At 40.5% G+C, this 16,386-nt stretch overlaps 1 protein-coding gene across 1 annotated transcript; it reads right to left on the bottom strand.

The window, feature by feature from the left end:
- Positions 1 to 5,140: 5,140 nt before the first annotated feature.
- LOC108938836 (desumoylating isopeptidase 1) lies at positions 5,141 to 11,107 on the bottom strand. The gene is made up of 6 exons (XM_018759786.2): positions 10,685 to 11,107; positions 10,136 to 10,157; positions 9,951 to 10,020; positions 8,894 to 9,003; positions 8,610 to 8,732; positions 5,141 to 8,396 (listed from the first exon to the last, which is right to left on the bottom strand). The coding sequence occupies exons 1-6, from the start codon at positions 10,770 to 10,772 to the stop codon at positions 8,318 to 8,320; spliced, it is 492 nt and encodes a 163-aa protein (XP_018615302.1). The 5' UTR covers positions 10,773 to 11,107; the 3' UTR covers positions 5,141 to 8,317.
- Between the last annotated feature and the right edge of the window lie 5,279 nt (positions 11,108 to 16,386).

Below are 16,386 nucleotides of genomic sequence, written 5' to 3'. Positions count from 1 at the left end.
TTATGATCCAATTTAGGACAGACACACACACACACACACTCACATAATCAGATCTGTAATGAATCACGGCTCAGCCCATATTTTTTGTCTGTTCTCACTGAACCGCAAAGCTGTTTATCCACATGTGGCTGTCGCGCTCGGACTTAGAGCCCAGAAAAAGCTTCCCCGCAATCAAGGCCCCATAAAGGCGAAGGGTTAATTAAGGTCAGGACCGCAGGAATAATCTCAGCCCACAGCTCGTGTGCAAAGACCACCAGCACTCAAGGTGGAGGCCCAAGGACACGAGGAGTGTCCTGATGCGAGCAGGGGCTCCACGCTCATGTCCTGCCCCAGCTCCCCTCTGCCTGCGCGGCAGCTAAGCCTGAAGCAAGGAGCAGCGTTGGGTCAAAATGAGAGCAAATTTAGGAGCATGTGGAGACCCAGGGTTACTCTTGGTCTCACCATGAAGAAGGTGAGAGAACAAAATATCTCAGGCTGAGATAGCAGTTTGCCCAGATAGCCCATGATTGCTGAATAACCAGTGTTTTATTGCCCTTGTGGGTTCCACTGGCACACATGCTATGACAATACAGCCTGAAATAGAGCAGCTTCAAGTGGGGTGTTACATTTGTTCATTCAACAGCTGCTGTTCTCCAAAGCAACTTCCCATGAACTTTATGTAGCGTTAGTAGCTCACACACCTTATTCACCAATGTGACTTATACTACTAGATACACTACTTACAATGGGTCACTCATCCATACATCAGTGAAACACACTCTGTGTCACTCACACACTATGGGTGGACCTGAACAGCATGTCTTTGGACTGTGGGAGGAAACCAGAGCATCCAGAGGAAACCCATGCAGACACAGGGAGAACATGCAAACTCCACACCGACTGAGCAGGGATTGAACCCATGTCCTCTCATACCACGCAGGCACTGTAAGACAGCAGCGCTACTTGCTGCCCCCCCATGTGCAGTACTGCATATTGTTAAAAGAAAACATGCTTCACAGTACTGTACTTTCAATAAAAACCAAAGGGGCAAAAGGTGGCGATTCTTAACCTGTTTTGGACCACGGACAATTTTAAGAATTTGCTGAAAGCTAAGGACCCCTCCTAGGGAAATGTACATATATAAAATAGTGCTGTTTATTACACTGAAATTTGATTACCCTCACATTGAATTATGTCATATACTGTTTAACAGCAGTATAATAATAATTTTGCTTTATTTTAAACTTTGTGTCATTTATGGTGCAGACCCCCTGGAAACCATCCACAACCCCGCTTCCCCTTCCCCCCAACTTCACCGACCAATCCAGGTTCTAAACCCCTGTTCTGGAAGGTGAGATTTCAGAACATAGTGTGGTTTAAATGAACTGACCACCCAACAGGACCCTATGACACTCGGTTTGTCAAAGCGAGAGGAATCCTGAGCGCGTCCTTTTGATTGTAGTCGTTCCTCCTGGTCCGTCATGTTTCAGTTTCTGTGTATGTTTTGTGCATTTTTTGTCAAGGTGGATTTGCAAGGATTATTTTTTTACCTGTGTGTGAGACGGGATTTGCATGTGTGTGTCTCAAGGCTGTTTTAAACTCTCCTCCCTGATAATTGTTCTCTCAGTCAGTATTGAAGCACCAAAAATTCAGTTACAGTTAAGCAGAAAGGCTATTATTCCCCATAATTCATCAGTTTCTTGTTGCTGATGACTTTTAAAAGAACAAGCAATTTCTTTTTGATGACAGAACAGTGACTACAGTAGAGCTGTATGATTCCACTTTTAGTACACCTGCTTCAAACCAGACTTGCTCAGGTCAGAAAACACAAAAACTGGACATCTGAGGAGTGGAAGTTTCCTTTTACTTCGACAAGAGGTATTTAATTCTGTGCAATGCTTTGCATCATACATTTTGGAACAGAGGTACACACTTGGTGCCTCAAGTTGTTTCCAGAAAGCGTACTCAAACTTTTGACTGATACGTTAATCACGTAAGAATCTCTAAGGACTTTGTATAAAACATAACACACAGTACAGATAAAACCATCATTAAGAGAGGATTCTCATAATTATATATTACACTTAATTAAGCTATCAATTAAGTCACAGGTTCAGGGCAATTAGATGTTTCCTGGAAGCGCAGCGGGGGTGGGAGTGAAGGTGCAGAGGGGAGCAGGACTGCAGCTGGGGAGGGTCCACAACACCAGAAAAAAAGGAGGACAAGAGGGGAAGTGATGCTCATGCAAGATGACTTTTCTTTCCAAAATGAAAAAGTGGCATTTGACATGTAACGGGGTTCAATGAGGAGAAAAAAATAAATGATGGGGGCCTAAGTAGGACAAAAAGACCCAGTTAGGACAAGAATTAAATAAAGGGAAGCACTCTGAAATAGGGGACATTACGCAAAAACGCACATCAAAGGAAAAACGCTACTGTAAGTATCACATTAATATTCAATAAATATTCAATGCCTGGGATGATGACACCAACGACACCAGATAGGCTTTTTAAAAATGTTCAAAGTTACTTTGCTCAAGCAAAAGAAAGGAAGTGGAATAATTCAGTGCGCTTGCCATACATGCCATTTGCCGCCCTTGTCTGTTCATTTGTTTTGTTTTGTTTTGCTTCTCTGAGGATGGTAGTGAAATATTCAGAGAATTATGTGGTGCTTAAGAACTTAGCACTTAAGAAGTGGGACACTGGTACAGCTGGGCGAGGGACGAAAGTGGCATGTAAAAGATTCATTTCCGTTGACTTATTAATGCAGGAGCTCTAAGTCTTCAGCACAACACAGCTCAACACTAATAAATCTCATCGAGTGCTTTTGTTGTTCTTGTTCTTGTTGTTGTTGCTGCCGTCTGGCGACATGTTTGATGCTTGTTGATGTTTCGCAGAAACCCCCCGAGAAAAAATGTTTAAATCAGTCGTTCTGAGCTTGGGACCCATGTTCCTCCCCCAGGGGGTGTGTTCAGCCCTGTCACATGGAGCACAGGGGAGCATTTTGACAAGCAAGAACTATACAATACAGATTTTTCTTCTCCAGTGTTTTATCAAAGGGCAGCACGGTGGCACAACAGGTAGCACCGGTGCCTCAAAGCACCTGGACTGTGTGATAAGGTGTAGGTTTGATCCTCATTCAAAGTGTGTGCAGTTTGCATGCTCTTCCCATCTTTGCATGGGTTTCCTCTCACTGTCCAAAGACCTGTGTTTCAGGTGAAAGCGTGACTCTAAATTCCTCATTGTGTCTGTGTGTATATGAATGATACTGTTGCCAGAATGTTGGAAACACACAGTTCTCTAGAATGTCATTGTATGCTGTAGCATTTAGATTTCTCTTCAGTGGAATTAAGGGCCCTAGCCTAAACCATGAAAAACAGCCCCAGACCATTATTCCTCCACCACCAATCTTTGTAGTTGGTACTATGCATCCAGGCAGGTAGCGTTCTCCCGGCATGTGTCAAATTCAACCATCAGACTCCCAAGTGAAGTGTTATTCATCACTCCAAAGAACACAGTTCCACTGCTCCAGAGTCCAATGGCAGCATGCTTCACACCACTCTAGCCAACGTTTGGCACTGCATGTGGTGATGATGGGCTTTTGTGCAGCTGCTTGCACAAATGATTTTTAATCGACTAGACCTAACACTTCACTGGATTGACTCAAAACATGAGGCAGACATAGACCACCTGTCCTATAACTCTGGGGGTGAAACTTTCAATGACAGTTCACGAGAAGTGTAGGACAACCGTATGAGCTTACTTGGCTCACAAACAGACAATACAGAGTTGTGGAATAAAGGGGAATCACTGGCAGTTTGGGGTTTGCTGTTTTTTCATTACTGAAGCACCACTAAATAAAACATTGTTACGCTTCATATAAATTGTTCAGCTCTACAATATATAAAGCTAGAAATCTATTATGAGGCTGTATATCTTATATTAGGCACTTGTGCCTCCTTGTGGTCTTTATGACTATAATTCCTACACAAACACTACGCTACACACTGTTTTAGTTTAATAAAAACCAGGTAAACCTTGGTAGCCTGCACTCTCAGTTACTTACTTTGAGTAACTGCTTGTCCTGGTCAGGGATTCAGCAGTATAGAGCCAATCCTAGAATCATTGGATGCAAAATGAGGGGTACCCCCTGGATGAGATCCCAGTCTAAATTTATTTAGCTGACATTTTTCTCAAAAACAACTTACAAGGTTTATACACTAACTTATTCAGACTTGTTTATCCTTGTATACAGCAGGGTAATTTACTGGAGCAAGTCATGTTAAGCACCTTGGTCAAGGGTGCTTGTGAGGTGACAGCCATAAAAACTGTGCCACAACTGTACCCGGAGTCAACCTTCAATATCACTGCTACTCATAGAAAATAAAAATAATTTTAAAGTAATAAAACTAATCATAGAATATGTTCTATATTTCCTCAATATAAAAGAATCTTGGTGATTTCAGATCATAACATTTGTCTCTCCACACATTAAAGTAGCCTGGCAAAATCAGATCTGACCCCATATGCTGCCCTCTTCCCTCCTCTCCTTCCTGTTGTCAGTCCTGTTTCTGGATTATCAGCAGGGTCAAGACAGTTCAGAATTTCTAGACAATATTGCTGCGGCTTTCCACTCACCCTTCACAGCCCTGTACTCACTGCTCCTGGTTCCTGGACCGGAGGCGTCCTCTTGTGGTCCGAAGGTGGAACTCATTCTCTCCTAGAGCACCTCCATCACATCCAGAAAGCTCCCACTTCAGCTAGTCACTTAGCTGCTGCTTTTCTCCAAGGAAACTTAGGGGTAAGTTCGTGCAATAAACAACTCACAATTATTTACACATTTATACAGCTGACAATATTTAATGTATCAATTCAAAGTACCTTGATCAAGGGTACTAAAGTAAGGCTAAGAATCAAACCCAGGACCTCCAGATTACAAGACACCAGCGCTAACTGCAACACCACTTGCTGCATCCATTTTTGGTGTGCACTCGAGTGAGCTGCTTTATTTATGTGAATAAAAAGAGAGCAACATAGTAAAAAAGTAAGACATTACACTGGCATCCATCAAGGAACTACTTAAAAAAATTGAACCAGCACAGGTCATTATAAACCTGCTGTTCAAGGTGCAATTAAAAAACAGAAATGCACAAAAGGCCAGTTTGACAAGGTTTATTTTTATCAAGCTTCAGTAGATTTTAATATACAATCCATTAGTCAACAAAATACAGAAACACCAATAAATGCAGAAAGGCAGGTAAAACCCATGGGAGCTTGGTTCTTTGCTATATCACTTAGCATTTTAGCATTTCATCTTAACATGTCTGTTGTTGATTATCAAAACACAATAAATACATATATTAACCATATAAGGACACCAAAAAGGGTAACATCAATAAAATAACACATCAGAAAAAACAAAAGAATGAGAATATATTAAGAACATAAGAACTATGGCAACATAATACTGAATAACAGCAGAGATGCGCTAGTAGATGGAAGTTGGTCATGATACTGAAATTACTCCAGAACACACAAAACCAGGAAGTGCCCTGGTCAGTGTGTAATTCTACAGAGACCGCACATCCCAGGTTCCAGTATTGCTCCTTTCTGCAAACCTGCTGGGTCCAACGTGAACCCCATACAATGCGTTCAGTTCATACCCGCCAAGTATTCTGCAGTCTCCACATCGTTCAGTTTATGTTAACAAAATACGCGTAGTACATTTTCAAATCAAGTTCTCATATAGCTGGATTACAAAATTAACCATTTGTTATTCAAGCAATGTTTATTTTTAAACAATGAACTGGCAAGCAAAATCTGTTCAGTTCCACATTCACAAAAATGGGGAAGTGGACCAGCAGCAGACCCCATACTACAATACCTGTGACTCACTGGAATCAAGGCCACAGCTGGAAAGGGTGTGGATCAAAATGAAAGAGCGTGTGATCTACTTCTATCTACACGTACGTGACACATCACAGAAAATATATATTGCCCTGTCATGAAACCTGGCTATTTGCGACACTGCAAATACGATACTTTTTCCAAGAACAAAGTATTTCTCCTGGATTAATGATGAACTTCCAAACAACCACCTGAGGCTAAGCCATTCATTTCTGTCCAATCTAGAGGACAGATTCTTTAAGTCCATCTCTCAAATGGTACATGCTACAAGGCGAAGTTCAAATACATCTTATACAGTACGTTGTATGCTTGTGAATGATTCCAAACACTTGGGGTGGGGGATTGGACAACTACTTAAACATCCCAGAAATATATCCAACTGTATCCTGGCTATGAAGGGGATACAGATGTTTAGTGCTGTCACAGTGGCAGCCTGAGTGAATCTCCCCACAGAGACTAATAAAGTACCATTTTTTTTTTTAAAAAATCTATCAGGAATGGCTAATTCTTGAACGACAGGTTCACTGTCTTCTTTGAATATGGAAACCCTTTCATCCCACACAAAAATATCAGACAGAAAGGCCTCATACCCAAAGGACAACACAAAAACAGAAAGCAGAATGAAACCAGAGTATCAGGTTTGCCTTACGGACTGGTGTTGCCTATCGCCGTACTAACGATTACCCAGTTTCTGCAGATCCAAAATACATTTTAAACAATCAATTCTTACATACATGTTCATAAAAACAAGAATCGACTGGGTCTTACATTAAAGTATCCCCATATACCTGCAGAGGAATAAACCTTCCTATCCAGTTCTTGGTCCAATGTAAAAGTGATGTGTGCCAACTAAAAGCCCTTCTTTACTCTTAATTCATAAACAGAGACGGGCAAAACAGTCACAAACTGTTCAATCTATTGCAGAGGTAAGAAATTTGAGTGGGACAGTTACAGTATATGGCACTCAGCTAGGAAACCACAGGATCATCTTGTGATGACCTACAGCTCTCCAGGTATCGTAAACCAATCAGAAATACATTCCGCCCAGTTCTATAGTATCATCAGCCATTTATTTTATCCCCTTTCTCCACTTGTCAATGACGGAACCTGATTTAGCACGAAATATATTACCTTCTTGCTTCTGACATGCAAAATCAGGAAAACAATTGAAAGTGACTAGGTCTTTCCAGGTGTCCTATAACTCCACATCAGTCAGTGATTTGACTTTTTTAAAAACATTTTTAAAATGTTATTGCTTAGTAGACCCAGAGAGATTAGAAATCTTAAAGTGGGGCAATGTTGGGCTACCACTGATCTTCCTTCTACTGAGGTGCTATGAATTGTGACCCATCCGTGCATAAAACTCTTTTTCAGCTCATATGGCAGCAAAAAAACATCAGAGGAGATGCAAGGAGAGCAAGCATTTAAAACAAGGAGTAACAAACACCATATGTTTATGAGAGAAATATGGATGTTTCATTAAAAACACAACAGATGCATATGAGAGGTCAGTGTAATAAAGAGGTAATATGTCATGAAGCTTACTGGGATTTGTAAGGTCTAACACCTTTCAGACTACCATTCACCACCCAATCTTCATCCACACTCTCTGGAGACCTGGTCATATGATCCATTTAGACATGAGGCGGTGGATCACATTGGTTTCAAATAAATATGGCTTCCCACCCAACTCACTCCCCAAAAACATGTAAGGAAGATCTGCAGCTCTGGTCTTACAGTAACCCATCTTGCTCCACGGGAGAGAAATATGCTAATCCTGGGTCTTGGGTTTAAAAGTGCCTAATGGACATTCAGCAAGTCTCTGTGGCATGAAGAGGCAAGGGTTTGAAGAGAGCATCTTCAAATTTGGACCTGGAGATAGCACCCACGCGGCTGGTGTATGAATCTATCATGCACCTCACATCTAAGGGACCTGAGACTAAATAGCACTAAGCAGTTAGTAACCATAGTATACTACCACAAGCCAGTTAGCAAAAATGTATGATTTTAAAAAGAAATTTTAGCGCTCTGAACTATGATGAGATTTCTGTAAAACCAAGAGGGAACAGGCACTGTTAAGTCCATTAAACACTTAAATTGAGATGTTTGTTGCCTATGCTGGGTGTTGTTCTGTGGCTTCAGGTTAGTGGTTGGACTGGGTCCATGTGTACAGCCGTTGAAAAATACGCATGGGGTATAACATCTTTTCCTGTGTATCTTGAATGTTAAATTGAGGGTAGAAGACGGGGTGTAAAGATGGTACATTCCCAAAGAACCAAAACAGAAGATCCCCAGCTGGAGACAGCAAAAGGGCATAATGGTAATGGGAGACCCACTGAGGGTCACCAGGTACAGAGCTGCAGATCTCCAGGGAATCGCAGACATGTTCATTGTTTAATAAATACAGAGGGTGTACAAGTGGGCCAGCAAGCCTATCTCTGGCTGAAGTTTCCTCCAGGAGGTGTAATGGAGATGGAGTCCAGCAACGGGCGGAGAGTCTGACCGAAGGGCCTGGGGGTTTTGACAAACACAACGCAAATCAACATAAAGTCCTCTCATTACACCTTTTTATCTCAAGGACATCACTTTATGTCTGCCATTTCTAAAGACACACTCTATATTCTATGTTAATCTCATAGTTAAGCTTTCAAGGTTACAACTCAACGAAATTTCAGCGACATAAGGCTCAAACAGCTGTCGCTCTGGGAGAAAGGTCAGACTCACGTGGAGAGGACCTCCGAGGGCAGGTCCGTGATGTAGGAGGGAATCTTGCGACCTGTCAGGAACTGGGCCACTTCATTTGAGAAGGTGTTGCAGTTGTGCTCAAAGAGCCGGTACCTGTCAGCTCTTAAGGGAAAACAGACCAAATACTGGATTCTCTTCACACAGCAGCACTCAGTCAGAGATAAAAAAAAAAAAAAAAAAAAGATGTCTTGAGAAATCAGTACTGTGATTTTGCACTATATATGAAAAACAACAGCGTTACACTTCAGCAGATGGAGCTTCACCTGTATGTGGATTCTCCCAGCGAGCATTGGTACTCCATGAAAATATCCTCAGTTACCTCTGTGGTCCCTAAATCTACAATGGCATCAGGATCTCCCAGAAGTGTCCCACCCTGAAACATATAGCACCATTAATTCACTACTGCCCTTCCCACACATCACAACAAATTTGTTTTGGTAATTTCTCTCAATTTTTCCCTCTTATGAATTAAGTACAACTGATTGGGTGAAAGACTGACTGGCCAATTGATCAACAGATTGTCTAATTGAATAATTGACTGACAGCTTAATTGATTTACTGATCGACTGGCAATATGGTTAACTGATTATTTCCCCCAGAAATTTGCTCCCCAGTATCTACATGGCCATATCATTTGCTACAGCCCAACCAGACTGCTACGCTCCTCCACCCGCTTTGTGCTTCCCCACACAAAAGGTCCAAAATCAAAAGCTTTTCAGTTCTGGCACGGATGTGGTGAAATGACTTCACCTTCTCACTCAGAATTACTGAGTCTCTACAACTGAGAAGGGTCTCAGAACTCCTCTCTTTCCAACTCACTTCCTCCCAATCTCATAAGTGCCTGATTAACATTATTAAATTAAAATTATGTTTAATAATGGAAAGTCTTTATGCACGTAATGTGTACTGGTCTATGTGATGGCATCTCTTTCAGACTCGCACCACTGATCTTTTAAGAGCATGATAAATCTGTAAATGTTTAATAGTTTTGCGATTACGAATCGAGCAGACATATATGCAGCCTCTTGTGCGACGTTTACAGTTAAGAATGACGGACAAACCTTTGTGCAGCTACTCATGTGAAGTATACTGGTTCGTGTGGTGGAATATGACTAACTGTACTTTAGAATCACATGTTTGCATCCAAGTCTCTCTTTCTGTTAATGTAACGCACTCATTGTTATTGTTCTCAGAGATGTGCGTCGCTTTGGTGAAAAAAGGTCTGCTAAATGAATAAATGTCAATCACAAATTTTAAATAAATATTGCTCTGTGTAAATCTTTTGTCCAGGGATAAGCGCAACAGCCCAAAGCGTCGCACCGGCGGACAGTTGGTAATTCCTTCTCCTCCGAAGAAGAACTCTTTTCCGTAGACCACGATGGAGGTGTGCCTGAAAGACAGCACAGTGAAGATGACTGAAGTTTACCTGTGTATGAGGTACCATCACAGTGGGAGAACCCAGAAGTATGTGCTCATGCACAGTGACCATTTAAAAACATTCTTACCATATTCCATCGAGCTGCTTTCCTATGAAACAAACATGGGGAAGGTTCAGACTGGGCTCACCTCAGCTGCACAACACAAACTAGGCTTCCTTAACCATGACAATTTCAATTATGTTGACAGAGGTAACAAAAACAGTGCGACTAAAAACAAAACTCATTCTACCATCTTCCTATAAATAATCAATGCCAAGAAGAAGAAAAGCAGATATAAGACATCTCCTAAGAAACCGAATACATCGTCAAGCATTGATTTACATCCAGAAAACGATCCTTCAACATAATAACGAACTGATTTTGACGCAGTAACACGCCATATAAAGCATAATTTCAATATTCGGTGTAAGCATTATTTGGCGCCGTTTAAATGCTGTAACGTTCAACGTCTTGAACAAAATAAATACTACACTAAACGTTATATGTAATAATAAAATACTACATCACCGGCCTGATGAACACCGGGTCCGCCGAGCCTCGGTCTTTCCTGGCTTCCTGTCCCGGAATAAGTGAGGCTAAACCGGCCACAATTGGGACCCGTCGGCAGGTACTTACCCAGCATGATGGGGCTGAGCTGGCGGGCCATCCCTCTCGATAGGTCGTAGATGTAGAGCTTCACCGGGAAAGTGGCACAGTGCTCCATGATGATGCTCGGACGGCGGATCTTTCAGTGCCAAAAGGTTAATGAAATGAAATGATGTCGATAAACCAGACCTTCGTACCGGCTGCTCCTAGCTGTCCTAAAAAAAAAATGTGGATGTGAACACCAGATGAAAGGACGCTTAAATAAGATACTAAAATAACGTGTTAACGGCTAAACAAATGACAAGGAGAGCTCGCTGAGCGCTGTCACTTCTTCATCTGCGAAATTAGCTGTGAAGCTGCTGTATTAGCCACCAAGCTAGCTGAAAGACTCCAGTGCTGTGTCATTATACCACTTTAGCTAGGAAAACACATTAGCTATGAAGCTAAGTTAGCTGTGTATGTCTGCGACAGTGCTACTGTGTTGCATTAGCTACGGAGCTAAGTTAGCTGTATAGCTATAGTGTTGTGCTTCTGTACCGCATTAGCTAGGAAGCTAAGTTCATTGTAAGGGGCTGTTGCTAAAGCGCATTAGCAACGAAGCTAAGTAGCTGGAAGGCTGCGGTGCTATGACATTACAGTGCATTAGTCGTGAGATAACTGCGTTACAGTAGCAACGATGCTAAGGGCTACAGGGCTGCTGTGTCACTGTAACTGAAAACTTGAGTCATTCGCTAAACTTTAGAGAAGTGAAGCGCTCAGAAACTAAAGGGCCGCTTCTTTCAGCGGTGGGCAGAATAATCAAAAACTCCCCCTGTTACTCTAGGGGGAAAAAATACTCAAAGTAATGTGTCAGAAATCAGTCTGAGGGAAAAATAAAGCAGTTACTGGGCTTTAAAAATATCAAGTGAATTGTTTATATTTCATATTCTGAAAAATAGCATCTTAAATATATAGTTTTGACTTTTAATGGAAATAAGTCATCTGCTGTTTCAGTAAAATTGGATATTTTCAATAAAAGTATTAAAATGCAAGATAAATAATGGAACAGTCTGCAAACAAACTAACTAGCTGGTTGGTCACATTTATGGTCTTTATTTACCAGACCAGGCCAACTGCTAATCGATAATAGTTCATTATCAAAATTCAAAATCAAATGGAAGCAAATGCTCAGTCAGTATATTTTAGAAGTAGGATGGACATGTAGTAATGTGCCAATGAAAAGTATGGTAAAAAGTAAAGCTTAATATTATGCAGGTCACCTGCTGATTCTTTTTTTTTGAAAATTCCTTCTGACATTAAGATTAGCTGGATGTTTTTCAACCAAATTTTTAAATGTCTGATGGTTGCTCAGTAACATATTCTATAATTAATACCTATTTCTATTAACTGAATAAATAACTATATATCCTTCAGAATGGACTTTTAGGGAAATACACTAGTTATTCTTACCTACTTAGAGTATATTGTTATTGTTAGAAAACTTGAGCTGTTCTTTGCTGTCAGCAGTTTTACTGTGAAACAGATAATTGTTTAAAATGTGTGAATAATATCAAGTACATGGCAGTACTAAAGTGAATTTCCTACATTAGGTGAGTTTGAAATGTAAGTATTTTGACAGGACTTTCTACTTGTTTTAGGTAGGGTCAATAGTGCTCTTATCTTACTTGCATTAGCTGTGTGCAAGTAAAATACTTCTCATAGAGTGGCACATGTTCATAACTGTTTTGAATTAGTAGACAAAATACTGTGATTTCTTGTTTACTGTTCAATTACACTTTTATGTGTGATTGCCTTTTAGGACAATTCCACCTTTAAAAAGAATAAAAATGGCATTTCACATACTATGAGCAAATGGCTAATATAATTTTACTGCAATATTATTTTTATTTGTTAAACACTGTCAAAAAAACAGTTTTGGGAGGATAAGATCTTTAAGATCACGTTAAATTTGTTTTTCATTGGCACTTTACTGTGGAACGAGTAGGATAAATAAATAGGAACAGAACTAAAGCAGAAATTAGTAACTTGACAGCATTCCTATAAAGTAAAGAGAAAGTGGTCACAGTATTCAAAAGTTAAATTTGACATTAAATTCAAATAAATAGCAAGCATGTTCACAACACTTGATCAAGCATTTGGTACATTATAAATGAACATTTGTCATGACACTACCTTGCATGTAGCTGCTTTAACAAAGAGCATTCTTTTCCTCTCCCTTGACTTTCAGTTGAGAGTTTTTTGTTCCTTTCCTCCGTGGCCAATAGTCATACTTATAGCTATAATAACTGTATGGATAATGTATTACTCTAGTATATAGTTAACTCATTTGTTTCTTTGTTTCATGCCTTTGTTCAGCACTCTATAAAAATAAACTGAATTGAAATGGATAATTCACCAACATGCAGTTGTTCAGAATAGAAAAACACTGTTGAACATTAAATTTAAGTTTGAGCCAAGTGTGATTAGTATATTTATTTTTATTTATCGTATGATCAAAAACAGATCATCAGCAACATAGGGCAAGCTTTAAGCTGTAAAATTGGCTTCATGTAGCCAGAGTTTAACATCTGTGTCATCGATATTCGTCAGATCCACTGGCGTGGTTGTGTACGTGCGGCAGTAAGCCAGCAGATGCTCTGCAGTTTGTTGCTCCTCACCGCATGGGCATCCAGGGCTGTCTACTATTCCCATTTTGTACGTGTGTGCCCTGAATCGGCCGTGCCCGATGCATAGTTGGTTTAGGCGCTCCCAGTAGTGTCGGTGTAGCTGGCTTCCAGGTGGTTTAGAGGAGGGCACTGGGATAAATCTGTGTAGCCATGAGCCACTAGTAAATTAATTAGTATATTAATTTACATTAACATGCTTTTGAAAACTTTACCAGAATTCGGTTCTATAATATATAAAAAACGTCAATAATCCAGTAAATAGCAAAATGTCACACTTCATTCCGATAAGACAGCATTTATAAATAAAGTGAGTCAGTGTGCAAACATTTAATTTCCTATTGGCACTGTTACAATTGTGCAATGCCATTTGTGTGAACACACAGTAAAAGGGTTAACCTAAACTATTAACATAACAGTAACTCGCAAAATAATTTTGTTCGGTAACAGTTCTAATTTTTTTTTTTTATATAAATTCACACACACACACACACTGTCTGAAACCGCTTGTTCCGAGCAGGGTCACGGCGAACCGGAGCCTAACCCGGCAACACACTGCGGCCGCAAAGCTGGAGGGGGAGGGGACACACCCAGGACATTGCTCACGATATACTTACTGTACTAAACTTAGTTAAACATGCCAAACTCTCTTGTATTTTTAATGGGTATAGTTATTTGGAAAGGTGTCAACGAAATTTGCATAATTATATAACTATGGTTTTAGATTTTCAGCGATAAGGATGCAAAGGAGATACTGTGCTTCGCATTGTTTCCCTGCGCTTTCCTAAAAAGTTCTTGCGGCTACGCGTCATTGGTTAAAGGAAAACTGTAACAGCCGAAAAGGACCAATGAAATTCACAGAAGTAGTCAGTGGACAGTGAAGAGGAGTTGCTATTGGTTCAGTTCACAGAAGAAACAGGTAAAATTGATTTGAATGGCTCAGGAGAAAACTGTGACTGACAGCGCAAAAGACCAATGAAATCCACAGAAGAGCTTTCCTGCTGAAAGGTGTTGCAGTTGACTACAGTGAGCGTGACTTGACTGGTTTTGAGGAAAGAACGTTGATTGAAACATTAAATGTGCACAATTCAAAAGTATTGAGAGGAGAGTGGCAAAAATGTTACATGAGGACATTTCTCGCTTTTTGTTTGTCTTTCAACCATTAAAAACACGATCCTTGGATTTTCGAACGGAGTTAAAAGTAAACTCCGCCCTGCTTACAATTGTTTTGTAAGTTGAGAACCCAGTGCAAACCAACTCATTACTACCACCCACTGATAATTAGAACGATGGTAAATGTGCATAGAACTTGATCGCATAGAAAATAGAATTTAATTATCATTCATTGTCGGAATTTTTTGAAAATATTTGTACAAGCAAAAAACAAATTAAGTAATGCCATTGGCAATGTATCACATCTAGCGTACCGCGCTCTCTTCTACCTGAATATGATATAATAATTAACACTTTTCCAAAAAGTATGTTTTCCTACATGCAAGTGCCACATGGAAGATTTTCAAAGCTCCGTGAAGTTGGCCCCCATAAGAACAGCATAAATGAAATGAATCTTATGATTCCTTAGTGCTACTTCTGTGTCGTAAAAATTAAAATTTGTGCCGTTGCAGTTTTTGAGATATTTACATTTATTTATTTCGGAAGTGACGTCACTCCAGCCCTCCCTTATAAGCCCCAGGGGGTGGAATTCGCGCTCATTCGTTTGTGCTACATTTGTGCCGGCCTTGCGCTTTTACTTTTTTAAATATTTTTTATTAAATATAAAGGATAGTATTTTGTATTACGTCACCCGGAACTGTGAAATTGCCCCCCGTACAAAGTCTGTCAAACGGGGAGGTAGAACCGCGGTTTAAACGGCCCAAATAAAAAGAAATGCATATTTTTCGTTAGTGCTACATTTGTGCCGCTTACTTAGCATGATGCTAAATATTATCCTTTATATTTGAAAAAGCAAAAGCGATAGGACGGGGCTGTTCGAACGGCTCAAATATAGCACTAACAAATGAGCCCGAATTCCAGTTTCTCCGGTATTGTAGGGGGCTGGAGTGACGTCACATGCCATGTAAACAACCTTTAATGTCTCCAGAATGAAAGGAGATATAAACGCAGTTTGAACGGCACGAATGTAGCACAAACGAATGAGCCTGAATCGACTTCCTGGGGCGTTGTAGGGGGGCTGGAATGACGTCACTTCCGAAATAAATAAATAAATGTTAATATCTAAAAAACTCCAACGACACAAACTCTAATTTTTATGGCACAAATGTAGCACTAATGAATCATTTAAATTTATTTTTTAGCAGATGTTTTTGTCCAAAGTGATGTACATCTCGGCAAAAGTACAGTTTATGCATTGCATTAAGAGAAAGAGACATAGCTGCAGACATGTGACTCAAGTAAACCTAGTTCGTTACCTACCACTTGCTGCACCGAGGTTCATCGTTCAGGTAGGTCCATAAAATGCAGGATAGACAAATCCTGACACCCTCCTACCATTTTTTTTTAAAATAATATTAAGATACTCAAGCAAATACAATGCCGGAGTAGCGGCTGATAAAAGGCTTTATCCGGTGATCCTCATGAAGTTAGAGTGCGTGAACATTTACACCGTACATGAGCTGGAGAGATCCTGGATGAAAGGGGTCTGGAAAAGGTGAGTTTTCAGACCCTTCTTGAATGTAGACAGTTTTTGCAGTTCTGAGTGGGAGGGGAAGGTTGTTCCACCACACGGAGCCAGAACCGAGAACCTCCGTGCTTTACCTTTCGTGTGCAGGACCACCAAGGGAGCAGAAGTAGACGAGCGAAGGGATTTAGCTGGGGTGTAGCGGTTGATCAAGACCTGTAAATAGCTGGGAGCAGTTCTATTGATGCATTTCTAGACAATAACCAGGGTCTTGAATTTGATTCAGGCAGCTATAGGAAGCCAGTGCAGGGAAATGAGAAGAGGAGATACGTGGGAACGCTTTGGCAAATCAAACACAACTCGTGCAGCAGCATTTTGTAGAAGTTGCAGACTTTTGATGGCAGTAGCAGGAAGGCCACACAGGAGAGAGT

Source organism: Scleropages formosus, chromosome 20, assembly GCF_900964775.1.
Source record: "Scleropages formosus chromosome 20, fSclFor1.1, whole genome shotgun sequence".
Classification (NCBI taxonomy): Eukaryota; Metazoa; Chordata; class Actinopteri; order Osteoglossiformes; family Osteoglossidae; genus Scleropages; species Scleropages formosus.
The sequence above is the reverse complement of the archived record's forward strand: the minus strand, read 5'-3'. Positions and strand labels throughout refer to the sequence as shown.

What these genes read in the sequence shown, in the direction of transcription:
- LOC108938836 (XM_018759786.2), bottom strand. Translation starts at nt 10,772, where the DNA reads ATGGAGCACTGTGCCACTTTCCCGGTGAAGCTCTACATCTACGACCTA. An exon ending in GCTCAGCCCCATCATGCTGG is followed by an intron (nt 10,158 to 10,684) that starts GTAAGTACCTGC and finishes TTTGTTTCATAG; the next exon opens with GAAAGCAGCTCGATGGAATA. An exon ending in CCCTCGGAGGTCCTCTCCAC is followed by an intron (nt 8,397 to 8,609) that starts GTGAGTCTGACC and finishes CAAAACCCCCAG; the next exon opens with GCCCTTCGGTCAGACTCTCC.